The sequence below is a fragment of the Moschus berezovskii genome, chromosome 27 (genome assembly GCF_049115385.1).
Source record: "Moschus berezovskii isolate FMDL1 chromosome 27, NW_MosBer_1.0, whole genome shotgun sequence".
NCBI lineage: Eukaryota > Metazoa > Chordata > Mammalia > Artiodactyla > Moschidae > Moschus > Moschus berezovskii.
In genome coordinates this window covers 1,850,660-1,868,138 of record NC_142486.1, presented here as the reverse complement: position 1 = coordinate 1,868,138, position 17,479 = coordinate 1,850,660, and the positions used below count along the sequence as shown (strand labels likewise).

General features: G+C 48.7%; 1 protein-coding gene across 5 annotated transcripts in view; it reads left to right on the top strand.

Moving 5' to 3' along the window:
• The window catches only part of CARD11 (caspase recruitment domain family member 11), a 104,487-nt gene that overhangs the window by 55,723 nt on the left and 31,285 nt on the right, over nt 1-17,479 (top strand). For all 5 annotated transcript variants that reach the window (XM_055410409.2, XM_088832873.1, XM_055410405.2 and 2 more), the window contains exon 2: nt 10,226-10,363. In XM_055410409.2, the coding sequence (XP_055266384.2) occupies nt 10,357-10,363 (7 nt within the window). In that variant the 5' untranslated portion in view covers nt 10,226-10,356. The remainder of the gene's footprint in view (nt 1-10,225; nt 10,364-17,479) is intronic.

Here is a 17,479-nt window from a genome sequence, read left to right as displayed (position 1 = left end):
GAGAAAGGGGGAGATTCACGTCTGCACGCCAGGAACTCCCCATTCTCAGTCCTGGCCGCTCTCCGAGTGCGGCTCTTGCTTGACGATGCTGGTAGCCTTTCCCGCGAAAGGCCAGGACCCGGTGTTTTCGCTTGGAAGGTTCTCGGGCCTCTGGGCTCATTCCGCGCTTATCTGCCCGCCCGGGAGGCTCGCGGCTGCAGGCCTCCGCGGGCCAGAGCTCGCGTTGAGGACTGGCTGCCCCGGGTCCGCTTCCGCCCCTTCCAGACGCCTCCCCGGGACCCCAGGCCGGACAGGAGCTCGTGGTTCCCCCACCTCTCCTGTGCTAGAATTTAGCTTAGAGGACGCTCGGGGTCTCACAGCGGGCTCCAGAACTGGAACCAGCCGGTGGTTTCTGTGACTTGACAGCCCCCGTGGCAGAGGCGGGCTTGCCGACCAGGCCTGAAAGGTGCCCACAGGAGAGAACACTGTTCGGCCACCGTCGGGCCGCCCCTGAGCAAGGCCGAGCCTCCCGGGAGTGAGAGGGGGACAGACCGCACGCTGCCCTTAGGGTTTGGCAGAGGGGTGTCCAGCCGCGGCTCACGGAGACCCTCAGAGCTCTCACTGTGCTGTGCGTGCAAAGCTCTGGAATCCAGACGGGGCGAATGCTCATAAAGAGCCAATGTGATGAATTGATACACATTTCAGAACAATTTAAATCTGTCATTCCTAATTGCGCTTTTCACAAAAGCTTTTCTGCAGCGGTGGCATAAAAATGAGAGCGGGCGGCGAGGGCAAAGCGTATCCTCCGGTCGTGCAGGAGGTGTGCGCCCTTCCCAAGTGCTCTGCCCTGCTGGGTGCCAGTCAGACGCCACCGCAGAAGTCTGGATGTGAGGCAGGGCCTGCGGGGGGGCAGTGCTTGCCGCATCCCCCCACCACCCCCAAATCCTGGCTACCCACAGATGCTCCCCGCTTTCCCCAAAGCTATCAAGCTGAGACCTCCTTGTTCTATAGAGGCCATGAGCCCTTTGCCCGGTCACCTGGGTAGAGAACCCCGATGAGCGTCCGGTGGAAACAGTGCCTGGGGGCCGGGTGGTGGTGGGCAGGGCCCTGGGCTGCGGGACAGGACGAGCCTGGGATGACGGCAGAGCAGTTTTGCTGTAACTTGCGGTGGGAGTGTTGCATATGAACTAACGTGGAGTAAAGAGAAGGGATGGACTGCAGCGGGTGTCACGGAGCCTGGAGACAGGACTAGAGATTGGCTGAAAGGTGAGGGCGCGGCTCCGGGCTTGGGGCAGGACCCGAGGGCGGGACCAATCAATCATCCTGCCTGTGCGCCTCCGCGGTGCCGTGTAGCTTGCTGCTTCCCAGGCTGTGCTCCGACCTCCGAGCCTCACTGTGTCTGCCCCCCACAGGCCTTCCTGCACGGGCAGTGCTTAGTCCTTATTGACTTTGTGCTCACTCTGGGTTTGTATTTAGGGGGAGAAAAAGGAACAGGAGCAAATAGATAAGGAAGTGGCTCAGACTGTAAGACTTAAAAGTCTGTGGCTGGCTGGAAGCTATGTGATTTTCTCAAAAGGCTTGGATCTTGTTTGTTATGTGTATCTGCTAGGACAATTGTTTCCTGCAACAATTGCTGACTGCAAGTTTTAATAGGAACAAAATCAGAGTTTTATACGTACTAGGGATTTTATTCTTCTCATGAACAAAGAACTCAAAGGGTAGCTTGGACCCAAAGTCCTTTTAGCACGCTCTGCAGCCATGTTTGAGTGTGAGCTTCATGCTCACAAGATTGCTGCTCCGCTTCCTTGCATTGCAGCTGCATTCCAGGGAGGAAGACAGGGTCAAACAAAAAGTGCTCCTCACCTGATTCTGCCCCCTCTCCAGACCCTTCCCAGATGTGTCTTCCAGAAACTTCTACATACAGCTCATTGGCCAGAACTGTGTCACACACCCACAATTCTAGCTGCAAGGAAGGCTAGAAATGCGGGTTCTTAAAGATGGGCACAGTAATGCTCCAAACAAAACTGGGGCTCTGTTAATAAGAGAGAGAATGGAGAGACTTCTGTGGTGGTCCAGTGGCTAAGACTCCATGCTCTCAATGGCAGGGGACCCGGGTTCGATCCCTGGTCAGGGAACTGGATCCCACATGCCACAACCAAAACCCGGCGCAACCGTGTGTGTGTGTGTGTGTGTGTGTGTGTACATCAGTGGCTCAGTCATGTCTTTACGACCCCAGACTTTGTAACCTGCCAGGCTCCTCTGTCCGTGGAATTTTTCAGGCAAGAATACTGGGGTGGGTTGCCATTTCCTCCTCCAGGGGATCTTCCTGACCCAGGGATTGAACTTGTGTCTCCTGTGTCTCCAGCATTGAGGGTGGATTCTTCACCTGCTAGCCATCAGGGAAGCCTATATATCACACACACATATATTTGAAGGGCTATTTATTATTTAAAAAGAGAGAGAGAATAGATATTGGGTTGGCTGCTGGCAGTGTCTGCCACTCCACTGTGAATTTAAAATGATAATTGCTGCTTTCACAATATGTATCACCGAAGCTCTCCTGATTGCTGTACACATGTTAATTCATGGGAAGTATTATCATCCCAATATTTCAGCTGAATGAGCTGAGACAGACAGAGGTTAAAAGTTAACTGGGATGCCAGAGAAGGATCCTGAGGAGGAATTTTCTAGCTGCTTCTCTCAGTGGCCGTTTTTGCAAGAATGAAAGGAATCGCAGGGCAGGAGACCCAGGAAGGGCTGCTTCTGGTTATTTTCCATTAAGCTTTCAATTCAAAGCTTAATGGACAGTGTGGTGTGTCCCCATGTCTCCAGCCCGATCTCCCAGGCAGTAGATTATCCTTCTCAATAATCTTCCCCCACCCCTGCGCCTTTTTTTTCCTTTTTTTTGGCCAGAAGTCCTTTCAATGAAGTGGAGGTTTCACTGGAATAATTAAACCTTCCATCTCAAGCCTCTTGTTCCAGTCATCCAGGCAGATCAATTAACCAGAGGCGCATTTATCTAGCTGACTGTCTACCCCTTCCCATCGCAGAGCTTTTGCACCGGGGCGGCTCGCAGAGAGGGAGAGGCTTCTGTCCCTCTTTCCAAAGGGCTTGACGTTCGATGTGGTAGCAGCCTCGTTGTTTATTCTGTTCAGGGTCTGATTTGCATTTTTTCACCCAACAGATGTATATTGAGCACCTCTGAAGAATCAGGTCCCGTGCTGAGAAGGGAGGTGTGTTGTGTGGGGGGCGCAGAGGTGCAGCAGACGCGGCCCAGGCAGCAGAGCCCCGTGAGCCTGTTTCCTCCTCTGTAAGCCGGGGCCAGTAGTAGCAGCCGCCTCACAGGGTGGCTGCATTACATGACATCATCCACACGCACCGTTTTTCTCTAACTTCAGTTCAGTTCAATTCAGTCGCTCAGTCGTGCCCGACTCTTTGTGACCCCATGATTCGCAGCACACCAGGCCTCCCTGTCCATCAGCAACTCCTTCAGTCCACCCAAACCCATGTCCATTGAGTCGGTGATGCCATCCAGCCATCTCATCCTCTGTCGTCCCCTTCTCCTCCTGCCCTCAATCTTTTGAGGGTCTTTTCCAGTGAGTCAACTCGTCGCATGAGGTGGCCAAAGTATTGGAGTTTCAGCTTCAACATCAGTCCTTCCAATGAGCACCCAGGACTGATCTCCTTTAGGATGGACTGGTTGGATCTCCTTGCAGTCCAAGGGACTCTCAAGAGTCTTCTCCAACACCACAGTTCAAAAGCATCAATTCTTCAGCGATCAGCTTTCTTCACAATCCAACTCTCACATCCATACATGACCACTGGAAAAACCATAGCCTTGACTAGATGGACCTTTGTTGGCAAAGTAATGTCTCTGCTTTTTAATATACTATCTAGGTTGGTCATAACTTTCCTTCCAAGGAGCAAGCGTCTTTTAATTTCATGGCTGCAATCGGCATCCACAGTGATTTTGGAGCCCAAAAAAAATAGAGTCTGACACTGTTTCCACTGTTTTTCCACCTATTTCCCATGAAGTGATGGGACCAGATGCCATGATCTTTGTTTTCTGAATGTCGAGCTTCAAGCCAACCTTTTCACTCTCCTCTTTGTTGGTCATAACTTTCCTTCCAAGGAGTAAGCGTCTTTTAATTTCATGGCTGCAGTCACCATCCACAGTGATTTTGGAGCCCAAAAACGTGAAGTCAGCCACTGTGTCCATAGTTTCCCCATCTATTTGCCATGAAGTGATGGGACCAGATGCCATGATCTTCGTTTTCTGAATGTTGAGCTTTAAGCCAGCTTTTTCACTCTCCTCTTTCACTTTCAAGAGACTCTTTAGTTCTTCACTTTCTGCCATAAGGGTGTTGTCATCTGCGTATCTGAGGTTATTGATATTTCTCCTGGCAATCTTGATTCCAGCTTGTGCTTCCTCCAGCCCAGCGTTCCTCATGATGTACTCTGCATATAAGTTAAATAAGCAGGGTGACAATATACAGCCTTGGTGCACTGCTTTTCCTGTTTGGAACCCGTCCATTGCTCCATGTCCGGTCCTCTAACTTACTTATTTTTAACTGATTTACACTTGTCTCGGTTTCTGCCATACGTCAGCATGAATCAGCCGTAGGTATACGTGTGTCTCCTCCCTCCTGAGCCTCCCTCCCACCTCCCCGCCCTCCAGGCTGTCACAGAGCTCCAGGTCTGAGCTCCCTGCATCACACAGCAGATCCCCCTGGCTGGCTGTTCTGCGCATGGTAATGCGTGTGTTTCCATGCCACTCTCTCCATTCGTCCCGCCCTCTCCTTCCCTCATTGCGTCCACAAGTCTGTTCACTTGTCTGCATCTCCGTGGCTGCCCTGCGGATAGATCCATCAGCACCATCTTTCTAGAGTCCGCGTATCTGCGTTAGTACACAGTGTTCATTTTTCTCTTTCTGACTCACGTCACGCTGTGACAGGCTCTGGGCTCATCCACCGCGTTAGAACTGACGCAGATGCATGCTTTTTATGGCTGAGCAGTCTTCCACTGTGCATATACCACAGCTTCTTTACCCGCTCATCGTTTGGTGGGCATCTAGGTTGCTTCCATGTCTAACTATCTGGAGCTGTTTTTTACGTTTTGATTTTTTTTTTGATGTGGACCATTTTAAAGTCTTTGTTGAATTTATTACAATACTACTTCTGTTTTATGTGGGGGCTTTTTTGGCCGTGAGGCATTTGGGACCTTAGCTTCCTGAGCAGGATTTGAACTTGCACCCCCTGCATTGAAAGGCAGAGTCATAACCACTGGACCACCAGGGAAGTCCACACGTGACTTTAGGCAATGTCTGCCTGCAGCAACTGCCGTGTGCCTTTTCCTAGAAGGTATTGGAGGATGTGCTCCAGCAAAATGAGGGAATACGGCAAAAAGAGGAGGATGTGGAGCCCAGGAAGCGAGGAGTCTGACTGGTTAGATTGGATGCTGTGCTTCCTAAGTGTTAGCTGTGATTGTGGCTGGTTTAACTAAGATCAGATGATGCTCAGTTGGTAAGGGTTGTGTTGGCATCTTCTTGGTATGAGGTCTCACCAGGTTATTTAACTCTGATCCGACTTCCTCATCATAAAATGGGGATAATAAAACTCACCTTAGCAAGCTCCTGCAGAGGTTAAGGCAGGTGGCATCTGTGAAGTGCCCTGCACACACTAGTGCATCTGATTTATGAAGGGGTGAGCTGTCTGACAAGTTTTACAAAAAGTAAAATATAGTAAGTGTGCAGAGAATGGAGTAACTGATTCTTTATACTTAAATACCTGACCCATATTTCCAACTGTTGACATATTATTTTTTATTGTCTTTCAACCACAGTAATACATACATCAAGCAGAGTTAAAGACTAAAGTAGCAATTGCTGTTCAGTCACTAAGTCGTGTCCAGTTCTTTGTGACCCCATGGTCCTCTGCCTCCACCCTCTCCCAGAGTTCGCTCAAATTCATGTCCGTCGAGCCGGTGATGCTATCTGACCATCTCATCCCGTGCTACCCCCTTCTCCTCCTGCCTTCAGTCTTTCCCAGCATCAGGGTCTTTTCTGATGAGTCAGCTCTTTGCATCAGGGGCCAAAGTATTGGAGCTTCAGCATCAGTCCTCCCAATGAACATTCAGGGTTGATTTCCTTTAGGATCGATTGGTTCGATCTCCTTGCAGTCTGAGGGACTCTCAAGAGTCTTCTATAGCACCACAGTTCGAAAGCATCAATTCTCTGGCGCTCAGCCTTCTTCTGAAGGTCCAGCTCTCTTTCACCACCAGACACATCCACAGCTGAGCATCGTTTCCGCTTTGGCCCAGCCACTTCATTCTTTCTGGAGCTATTAGTAACCGCCCTCTGCTCTTCCCCAGGACACCTTCCAACCCGAGGGGCTCATTTTCCAGTGTCGTATCTTTTTGCCCTTTCATACTGTTCATGGGATTCTCCTGGCAAGAATACTGGAGTAGGTTGCCATTTCCTCCTCCAATGGACCACGTTTTGTCAGATTTTTTTCACTATGACCCGTCCATCTTGAGTAGCCCTGAATGGCATGGCTCATAGCTTCAGAGTTAAGTAAGACCCTTCACCGTGACTGTGATCCATGAAGGGGAGAAAGTGAAATAGGCTTGTCATAAAAAGAGCCTCCATCCATCCCCAGCCCTGGTCCCCAGGGGCAGCCACTTCAACCCTTCTCCGCTTTGCTTCCTTCGGGTCCTTCCCTCCTTATTTCTAAGTAGCATGCTTACACTGCTATTCAGTGACGTGTCAGTTTTAAGACGTCATGTACTGACATGCCTTTAGGCAGCTGATCCTTGTCTCCTTTTCCTAGCTCCCCTCTCCGTGCACTTACCCCCATCATTGTCTTTGTACATTCTGATCAGTTTGACCTGTTACTTTATCATGACCAGGTAACTATTGTTCAAGTTGAGACAAGTCGTATGCAGGGATTATGTTTCCTTCTTATCTTTTTATTTTGTCCAAAGTTAATATTGCCTCTCTTTTCGTTTGCTGGGGCTTTTTTCATCATACGTGTCCTCAGTTTTTTTCTGTCTGACTCTCACACCTGTCATTTGCCTAATGATGTTATTTCCTAGGTCATCAAGGATGTCAGATAACCATTCTTTATTTCCCCTGACCACCCAGGGTCCTGCTGCAGCCTTGGCCAGCTACTCTTCACTGCATCCCTGTCACCCTGGAACACTCCTTGCTGCTCTGTTTCCTGGCCTTCATATTTTTGTTTTATTCCCTCATTTTGCTGGAGTATATCCTGCAGTAGCTTCCTAAGAAAGGATGCATGGAAGCTAGATGTTTAGAGTCCTTGCCTTTCTGAAAACAGCATCATTCTGTTTTCACACCCAATAGTTTGGGTAGGAATAGAATCCTAGTTTTAGAAGTACTTTCCATCAAAAACGTGAAGGCATCACCTCATTGTCCCCCAGTTTCCAGCATCACCATTGAAAGATCTGATGCCAGACTTACTTCTAGGCCTTTGCATATGGCCTGATGTCTCCTCCCAGGGAGATTTTAGGGTCTTCTCTTATTCCCTGGTGCCCTAAAATTTCAGAATGATACTCCGAGAAGGTTCTTTTCCACCGATTTGTACTGAGCACTCAAAGGACCCTTCAAAACCAAAGACTCATGTTTTTGGATGTGGGGAATCCTCTAATGCTAGTGTCTCTGATAATTTCACCCCATAATTGATACTGTGTCCCCACAAGACACACAAGAAAGGAAGCACACTTCTGCAGCCTCTCTCTACGACTTCGCTTTATTGGATATTAGGCTTCCTGAATGGACATCATTCCCCCTCCTTTCTCGTTTTCATTCTCTTTAACTTTTTATTAACTTTTGGGGATATTTCCTCAACTTTATCTTCTAAATTTTCTGTTGATTTTGAGCTCCCACTTACTTTACTTTAGTCTCTTAAGAAGTTTTCCTTGTTCTTTGATTGTTCGCCTGGCAAAGCCCCCTGCGTCGTTCCATGGCTGCAGTACCTCGTCTGGCCTCTTTGCGGATTTTAATCACTGGATTATTTTCCCAGCGTCTCTTGTTGAGTGCCTGGTCAGCTTCCTGCCGCTTCCTCGTGGCAGTTTGTCTCCTTCCACCTCCTCCTTTCACGTGGAGACTTTTCTCGAACATCGAGAGACCTTGGCTGTCTGTCTACTCTTACGTGAGAGGCGACACAAACTGTGCGTGCGAGCTCTGCTTGCGTAGTAGGCCTCACTGGAGGGTGAGTGATCGCCGGCTGACTGTGCTTGAATAACACCGATGGCAGGAAGCTCACGGCTCACCAAGCAGTTGATTCCTCCTTTGAGAAGCAAGAGCTATTTTGAATCCTGAGCCAGTATCTGCTCTGCTATCTTGAGAGCTTGGTTTTAATTCTGTCTTACGCTTGCTGAAGTGATATTTCAGGGACATTTTGTACATACACCTACTGGGTGAAAGTGGAAGTCACTCAGTCGTGTCCGACTCTCTGCGAGAGTCCATGGGATACTCCAGGCCAGAACACTGGAGTGGGTAGCCTTTCTCTTCTCCAGGGGATCTTCCCAACCCAGGGATCAAACCCAGGTCTCCCACATTGCGGGCGGAATCTTTACCAGCTGAGCCACAAGGGAAGCCCAAGGATACTGGAGTGGGTAGACTTTCCCTTCTCCAGGGGATCTTCCCGACCCAGGAATCAAACCCAGGTCTTCTGCATTGCAGGCGGATTCTTTACCAACTGAGCTATCAGGGAAGCCCCACACCTACTGGTTAGAGTCGTTTAAAAGGTGACCTTTTTTTTTTGAAGGCAATTCTAGGGGCTGTATAGCAGTGATTTAACGGTAGTCCACATCCTGCCTGCCACACTAATTATGACTTTGAACCTGTCCCAGGCTTGATTTTTCTTGGCTGTACTGTCGTGGTGGTGGTGGTGGTGGTGGTGGTGGTGGTGGTGATGGTGATAAAACCACCTGTCTCAAAGAGTTCTCCAGCAGTTAGTCTTAGCCAAGTGCCTTTCAGAGTAAATAGTCTATAAGCACAGGGATGATGTTTCCACCAGCTGAATGTTAAACCAGCGAGTCAGTCTCTCAGGAAACATCTCCTCCCTCCGACCTTAGGACCAAGTTGGTAGTTGTGTGTGTGAGTGCTTGGTTGTATCTGACTCTGCGACCCTATGGACTGTAGCGCGCCAGGTTCTTCTGGCCATGGGATTTCCCAGGCAAGAATACTGGAGTGGGTTGCCATTTCCTACACAAACATGCTTTCCCTTTCCTGCAATTAAAACCTCTCTTACAATTAATTTTCTTAAAGCTTTTTCTTCTGATTATGAGAGGAAAATGCAAGCGCATTCTTCATTAATGCAAATACAGAGAAGTGTCATTTTCCTGGGCAGGGGGTTGTGGAGCAAGGCCGGCCCTGAGGACGGTGCTGAGCAGAACAAGGAGATGGTGACCTCCAGAGAAGCCCGTCTCCCCGCCCCCCCACCCCTGGGGCTGAGGGTCTGTGACAGCTCACTCCTATCCAAGCTGACACCAGACAAGAAGAGCTTCTGTCAGCCCTGGGAGATCTGGTGTCACCTGTGATTAATCCTCAAAGCCAAAACCTAGCAAGTTTCTGATTAAGCGATGGTGTCCCAGGTCCCCGTCACCTTCGAGTGGAGCTGTGGAAGCCCCCGCCAAGGGACCCCAGCAGCTGTCAGGACAAACGTTTGCCCCTCCTCACCTTCCCCCTCGCCAGCCGCCCTTTGCCCCAAACCCACAGCCCCAGCTGGGCCCCTGGAGGGGCTGATGGACAAGACGGCCTTGCCGGTCACCACAAGGAACGAGGAAGCACCGGCGTGTTCCGGCCCAAACCTGCAGGGGGAGGTGCCTGAGACGTGATTCTCAGCGAAGGGAACCTTTCTGGACTCGGGAGCGTGGTTTGCTACTTTTGATCTGATGAGTTAGCAGCTGATTAGACCCGCTGTGCTCTGCAGATGCTTCAGTCAACTTCTGACGGGCTTGCACTTGGCCACGAGCAGCCCCATGGTTACCATCCGGCCTTCTCTCCATGCCCGAGGCTCAGGACCCGGGGCCGGCGGCCTTCCCACTGGCCATGGGTGTGAACCAAAGCCCTTGTCCTGCAGCAGCTGCAGGCCCCGGTACACGGCATGTCTATCCCCTGGAGAGACGCAGGCTCTGGGATCATTTCATTCTTTCCTTCCAGAGCAGGGCCCCCTTTCGCTGTTTGAGTGGCTCTGTGCTAAGTCGGACCATCTGCCCCTCACAGATCCTGGCCCGCACGACTCCACACCCAGAAGGAGACTGGCTGAGGGCAGGACCAGCCCTGGCCCGGAGGAGTAGACAGAAGTCAGACCTCAGTGACGGGCGGGCACGTCCTGTCTGCCGAGCGCCGACCCTATGCCAGGTACGTCACGTCATCTCCTTATGTAAAATAAATGTAAAGCGAGGGTTACCTGAGACTCACCAGGGGAGCAGAGAGGGGCGGGTTCCAGGCAGAGGCAGGCGCGGGAAGCAGGCGCCAAGTGAGCGGGGACCTGGCGGAGAATCGAAGCCGGTCAGCCGGGACACGACCGTCGGGGCTGGTGGGAAGCCTCTGTGAGAGGTTGAGACAAAGACGCTGAACTGTATCACGGCAGAGGGGTCCACACGATCCACGTTGCCAGTGAACGAGGAAGGGCCGTGCGGCCAGCAGCTGCCACGGGGTTTGTCCACTGGCAGGCAGTCTGCTCGGTCTATAAAAAGGCGAGCAAGGGACTGACTTCCCTAGTGGCCCAGGGGTTAAGGTTCCACCCTTCTGCTGCATGGGGTGTGGGTTCAATTCCTGATAAGACAACTAAGAGCCCACGTTCTGCATGATCAAAAAATAATAAAATAAAGAACTTCTTTTTGGGAAAAAAAAAAATAGGTGCGCAAAATAGCGCTTCCTGTAGAACGTGGCCTGGGAGCCTTAAAGGTGTTTTTCAGCAGGTTTCTTTCAACCACAAACCGGTGCCTGTAGGTGAGCACCCAGGAGGCGGTACCACCAGAGACCCGGGTTCTTTCCGTGCCTTCGCTCTGCCATCGTGAGGGTGTTACTTGTGTCCTTCGAGGGGTCCGCAGGTCACATGATGGCTGCAGCAGCCCCAGCATCACGCACACATTCACATGCTCACATCCCCATGCTCGAGGACTGTATCCCTTCCTTGTGTTCCTACCAAAGGTCGAGGAAGAGCACCAGAATTGCCCCCCAGCAGACTTCCCTGCAGGTTCTACAGGTCATAAAGACTTCACGTGCTTCGTCTGACGTCAGACAAGACCACCTTGTTAGGCAGAGACCAAAACAAGATCCACCTCTTCTTGCCGCTCAGAAGTTGCCCAGCCTCCCTGAAACGTGAGGCCACCTGGTTCCTGAAGACGATAGGGATTCTTTAAGCAGGAAAAGGGGGTGAACGATGCGGTGTTTGCCCCCTCAGTGACTTGTTGAGTCAGCTTCTTAGGATGGTGACTCTTTGAAAATAGTGAAGGTGAGTATATTTTCCTTTAGAATGGAAAACCAGCATGCTGACGCGCGGTCAGAGTGAGCACTTCTGGGAGGTGTATTTGTGTTGCACTGAACCACGAACTCTCCCCATGTGACCCAGGTGGCCAGTGCTTAGGGTATGAGCAGAAGGGCAAAGGTCACTGGTGGAAGGTCCCCATTTTTAACCTCTGTAAACCAGCTGTTGCTCATAATAGCACATAGATATTTTTACTCAAGGTGCTTGGGTTGTTGGTAGCAAAAGCTCACTTAGAACAGCTCAGATTAATGGGGAGATTCTTGACAGAGCAAAAACCAAACACCACACATGGCCAAGGCTCACAGGGCTGGGAAGTAGACTTGTACACTCAGAGCAATGATGCCAGCCGCTTCTCGAGGGTCCTCGGGGTCTCTCACTGCAGCTCCGCCACCAGACGTTCTTCCTCCGCCTGCCTTGCACCATCTCTGCCTCCGCAGCCTCGACCTGCCTGGGCGCGTTACTGCAGCCAGGTGCAGCCTCCAGCCACTCCGATGCACCTTCTAGCTAATTGCCCCCAGCACACTCGCCTGCCCCACCGTCTCTTTCAGTCATTTCAGTCACTGAGTCGTGTCCGACTCTTTGCGACCCGATGGACTGTGGCAGGCTAGGCCTCCCTGTCCATCACCAACTCCCAGAGCTTGCTCAAACTCATGTCCATCAAGTCAGTGATGCCATCCAACCATCTCATCCTATGTCATCCACTTCTCCTCCTGCCTTCAATCTTTCCCAGCAAAGGGTCTTTTCCAATGAGTCAGCTCTTCCCATCAGGTGACCAAAGTATTGGAGTTTCAGCTTCAACATCAGTCTTTCCAATGAACACCCACTGGTTGGATCTCCTTGCAGTCCAAGGGACTCTCAAGAGTCTTCTCCAACACCACAGTTCAAAAGCATCAATTCTTCAGTGCACAGCTTTCTTTATAGTCCAACTCTCACATCCATACATGACTACTGGAAAAACCATAGCTTTGACTAGACAGACGTTTGTTGGCAAAGTAATGTCTCTGCTTTTTAATATGCTGTCTAGGTTTGTCATAACTTTTCTTCCAAGGAGTAAGCGTCTTTTAATTTCATGGCTGTGGTCACCATCTGCAGTGATATTGGAGCCCAAGAAAATAAAGTCTTTCACTGTTTCCACTGTTTCCCCATCTATTTGCCATGAAGTGATGGGACCAGATGCCACGATCTTAGTTTTTTGAATGTTGAGTTTTAAACCAGCTTTTTCACTCTCCTCTTTTACTTTCATCAAAAGGCTCTTTAGTTCTTCCCTTTCTGCCATAAGGGTGGTGTCATCTGCATATCTGAGATTATTGATATTTCTCCTGGCAATCTTGATTCCACCTGTGCTTCATCCAGCCCAGCATTTTGCATGATGTACTCCTGATATAAATTAAATAAGCAGGGTGATAATATACAGCCTTGACGTACTCCTTTCCCAATTTGGAACCAGTCCATTGTTCCATGTCTGGTTCTAACAAACAGCTGACAAACAGGTGACTCAGTGATAAAGAACCCACCTGCCAATGCAGGAGACATAAGAGGTGAGGGTTTGATCCCTGGATCGGGAAGATCCCCTGGAGAAGGAAATGGCAACCCACTCCAGTATTCTTGCCTGGAGAATCCCATGGACAAAGAAGCCTGGTGGGCTACAGTCCACAGGGTCACAAAGAGTCAGACACGACTGAGCACGCAGGCACAGACATCAGCGCTGTGGCTGTCTGAGGATGGGAGTGGGAAGGCTGATATTAGACAGTGGTGTCTCTGTTGCCCTGGACTGGACTGTCATCTTTGTTATTCTTTTATTTTTTTCAAACTACCCAAGTAATTTGATGAAACATGTGCGTTGTAAATAGTACTGACCACACCCGAGTTGTCCTGCCCAGTAACCTCAGAATTCAGGCCACGTCTTGGACGGGGTCAGTGTAGCCAGAGCCTCTGAGACCTCCCCTTCCCCCCTTCCCCTTCTCCTGTTTCTTCCTCCTCTCTCCTGTTTCTGTCTCGGCTTCTCCCTCTTTCACACGTGCACACACGCACACATGCACACGCGCGGCCCCACCTCTGTAATTACAGGTGTTGCCTTACATGAGTGACCTTACACTGCATTGTGTTATTTTTCCGACACCAAGCACGTGTCATATTTTCCACAAGTTCAGTTCAGTTCTGACACTGACTGCCCAGAGGCAGCCAGGCCGCCACAGGCCCAGGGCTGGGCCTGCACCCTGCCCCACCTTGGACACTGGCCCCTCCCTGGGCCACCTGCACTCTGGCCCGGCAGCCGCAAGGGTCTCCCGCACCTCCTGGCCAGGTGCTGTGTTTGCTGGAGTGACTCACAAAACTCGGGAAAACACTGTACTTATTATGACAGTTTATTGTCAAGGACACAAATGAAGGCACCCGAGAGGAGCCCCTGGACACAGAGGTGTCTGTTCCCTAGCGTTGAGATGGCACGCGTGCCAGTAGGGGCTTGAGTTCAGAAACTTGGAAGCTCTTTGCGTCCCGTTGTACAGGGATTTTTATCAAGTGTTATTACGTAACGGTGATTGACTAACTCATTCCTGGAATGGTGAGTGGACTCAATCTCTAGCCTCTCTCCCCGGAAAGTTCTAACCTTATAATCACTTGCTTGGTTTTTCAGTTCCCATCCTGAAGCTCCTGGGGCCCCTTACCCAAGAGTCATCTCATTACCATACAAAAAACACTCTTATCCCTCTGGGGGATATCCCGCTCAGAATCCTGGAGCTCCATGCCCGGAACCAGGGGCAAAGACCAAATATATATATGTATGTAATTATATATGTTTTAATGTTTATTTCCTTATTAATTTCGGCTCTCTGGGCCTTCACGGCTGTGCACAGGCTTTCTCTAGCTGCGGCGAGCAGGGGCCCCTCTCCAGTCGCAGTGCACTGGACTGGAGAATTCATCGCGGTGACTTCTCTGGTCGCAGAGTGCTGGCTGTAGGCTGTGGTCCTCAGTAGCTGTGGGGCGGGGCACAGGCTTAGTTGTCCCTCGGCGTGCGGAATCTGCCCAGACCAGGGATCAAACCTAGGTCCCCTGCACTGGCAGGCAGAATCTTAACCACTAGACCACCAAGGAAGTCCCCAAATCCATTTTAAATTATACCACATGTATGTATGTATGCATGTATTTACTTTTTAAGAAAATACTGTCTTGAAATCTTTTTATGTTACCTCATATTTTCAAATGTCATTCCATAATGCGAAAGGATCATAGAATATCTACTGAAGAATGTCTGGATTGCTTACATTTTTTCCAACTACAAATAATGTTAAATGTTCAAGTGAAAAATTGGGGGGGAATTAAATATCCATTTTAGAGAAATGAAGAAATAAATTATGTTATATTCTGGCAATGGAATAATATATACAGCAGTTAAGAATGAATAAACCAATAAAAATTAAGGGATTGTCAGATTAGATTAAAACAATAAGAAATCTTATATACCATCTATAGGAGAAAAACCTTACACCCAAAGGTACTGAGCTGGCCAAAAGATTCGTTTGGGTTTTCCCATTTTACTTTGAGGCAAATGGAAATGCAGCATATCGAAAGTTAACTGGTGTCACTAAAGCCGCCCTCAGAGGGAAATTTATAGCTATACATGTTAATATTTTTTTAAAGATCTCAAATCAGTAACCTGACCTTCCACTTTGTGAAACTAGAAAAAGAAGAGCAAAGTGAACCTGAAGCGAACAGAAGGAAGGAAGTATCACATATTAGAACAAAAATAAATGAGCTCGAGAACGGAAAAGCAATAGAGAAAATCAGTGAAACCAAAAGTTGTTCTTTGAAATGTCAACAAACCCGGAGCTAGACTGACCAAGAGAAAAAGAGAGATGATCCAAATGGCTAGAATCAGGAGTAAGAGAAGGGACACTACTAGTAACCTTATTAAAGAAATAAGAGGCAAAATAAAAATATGAACGCTGTTTCCAGTAAATTTGGTCACTTACGTGAGATGGACAGATTCCTAGAAAGACACACGCTATTGAAGCTGACTCAAGAAAGACAGGAAATGTGAGCAAACCTACAGCAAGTAAAGAATTAGTGATCAAAATCCACCCACCAAGAAAAGCCTCTCCCAGACAAAGACAAAAGTACGCCTGCCCTTCATTAACTTTCCCAGAAAATAGAAGCGGAAGGAACACTTCCCCAGTTTGCTCAATGAGGTGAAAATTATCCTGACGCCAAAACCAGTTGGACATTTTAAGGAAAGAAAAGTACCAACTAATCTCTCATAGTGGATGCCAGAAGGCTCAGAAACATACTAGCAAACCAAATCCAACAAATCTGTAACTAACTGGGATTTACAACAAGAATGCAAGGTTTGTTTAATGCCTGAAAATCAGTTAATGTAATATATTAATAGAATCAAAACTAAAAACTATATGGTAATCTCAATGGATGCAGAGAAAGCATTTGACAAAATCAAACATCCTTTTTGCGACAAAAATACTCAGGGAGTTTCCTCAACCTGATAAAGGATGTCTGAAACACACACTCACTGAACCAGGTGACAGTGTACTTAATGGTGAGAGACTGGATGCTTTTCCCCTGTGGTCAAGAACAAGACAAGGATGTCCATTCTTGCCACTTCCATGTAACACTGTGTTAGAAGTTCTAGCCTGGGAAATTAGAGAGGGGAAAAAGAAAAAAGGAAAGGCACCCATATTGAGAAGACAGAAGTAAACCGAAGACTATAGCCCACGTTTATAACGCCATCAAAAAGAATAAAACACTTAGGAATAAATCTAGCAAAAGAAGTGTACACTGGGAACTGCAGTGCTCTGCTGAAAGAGATTAGAAAGCTGAATTAGTAGAAACACAGTCCATATTCTCTGTGAGACCCCGTGGACTGCAGCCCACCAGGCACCTCTGTCCATGGCATTCTCCGGGCAAGAATACTGGACTGAGTCGCCATCCCCTTCTCCAGGGGATCTTCCCGACCTGGGATTGAACCGGCGTCTCTTACCTCTCCAGCATTAGCAGGTGGGTTCTTTACCACTAGCACCACCTTGGAAGCCATATTCTCGAAGCATAACATGCAATTGTTAGATAGTATTACTGTTCAAATTCATCTACATACTGTCAAAATCCCAGATTTTTTTTTTTTTTTGCAAGTATTGGCAAGCTCATTCCTAAAATTCACATGGAATTGCCAAGGGCCCTGAATAGACAAAACAGTCTGAACTGGGAGGAACAAGGTTGGAAGACTCACACTTCCCAATTTTAAAACTTAGCTATCCATCTACAGTAATGGAGACAGTGTGGCCTACGGACAGACGTACAGAGCAGTGGGATTGAACCGACGGTCCAGAAAGAAACACTTAAACTTTTATGGTCAGTTGATTTTTCACAAAGGTGCTAAGACCATTAAATGGGGAAAGAAGAATCTTTTCATCACATTGTGCTGAGACAACTGAATCTGTGTGTGTGTGTACGTGTGTGTGTGTGTGTACGTGTGTGTGTGTGTATGTGTGTGTGTATGTGTGTGTGTGCGCACGTTCAGTCACTCAGTCATGTCTGAATCTTTGCGACCCTTTGGATTACAGCCCGCCAGGCTCCTCTGTCCATGGGGTTTTTCAGGCAAGAATACTGGAGCGGGCTGCCATTTCCTCCTCCAAGGGATCTTCCCGACCCAGGGATCAAACCCACATCTCCTGTGTCTCTTGCACTGGCGGGAAGATTCTTTACCCACTGAGCCATCAAGGAAGCCCCAGGACAACTGAATATCCACATGTAAAAAACAGTTGGACCCTTACCTCACACCATACACAAAAATTAATTCAAAAATGCATCATAAGCCTAAATGTGAGAGTTAAAGGTATAAAACTGTTAGAAAACTAAATAGAAGTGAATCTTTATAACCTTGAATTAAGTAAGCAGTGGTTTCCTAGATACACACCAAAACCAGAAGTGAAAAAAGAAATTGGAGTACATCAGAATTAAAAGCTTTTATGCTAGGAATA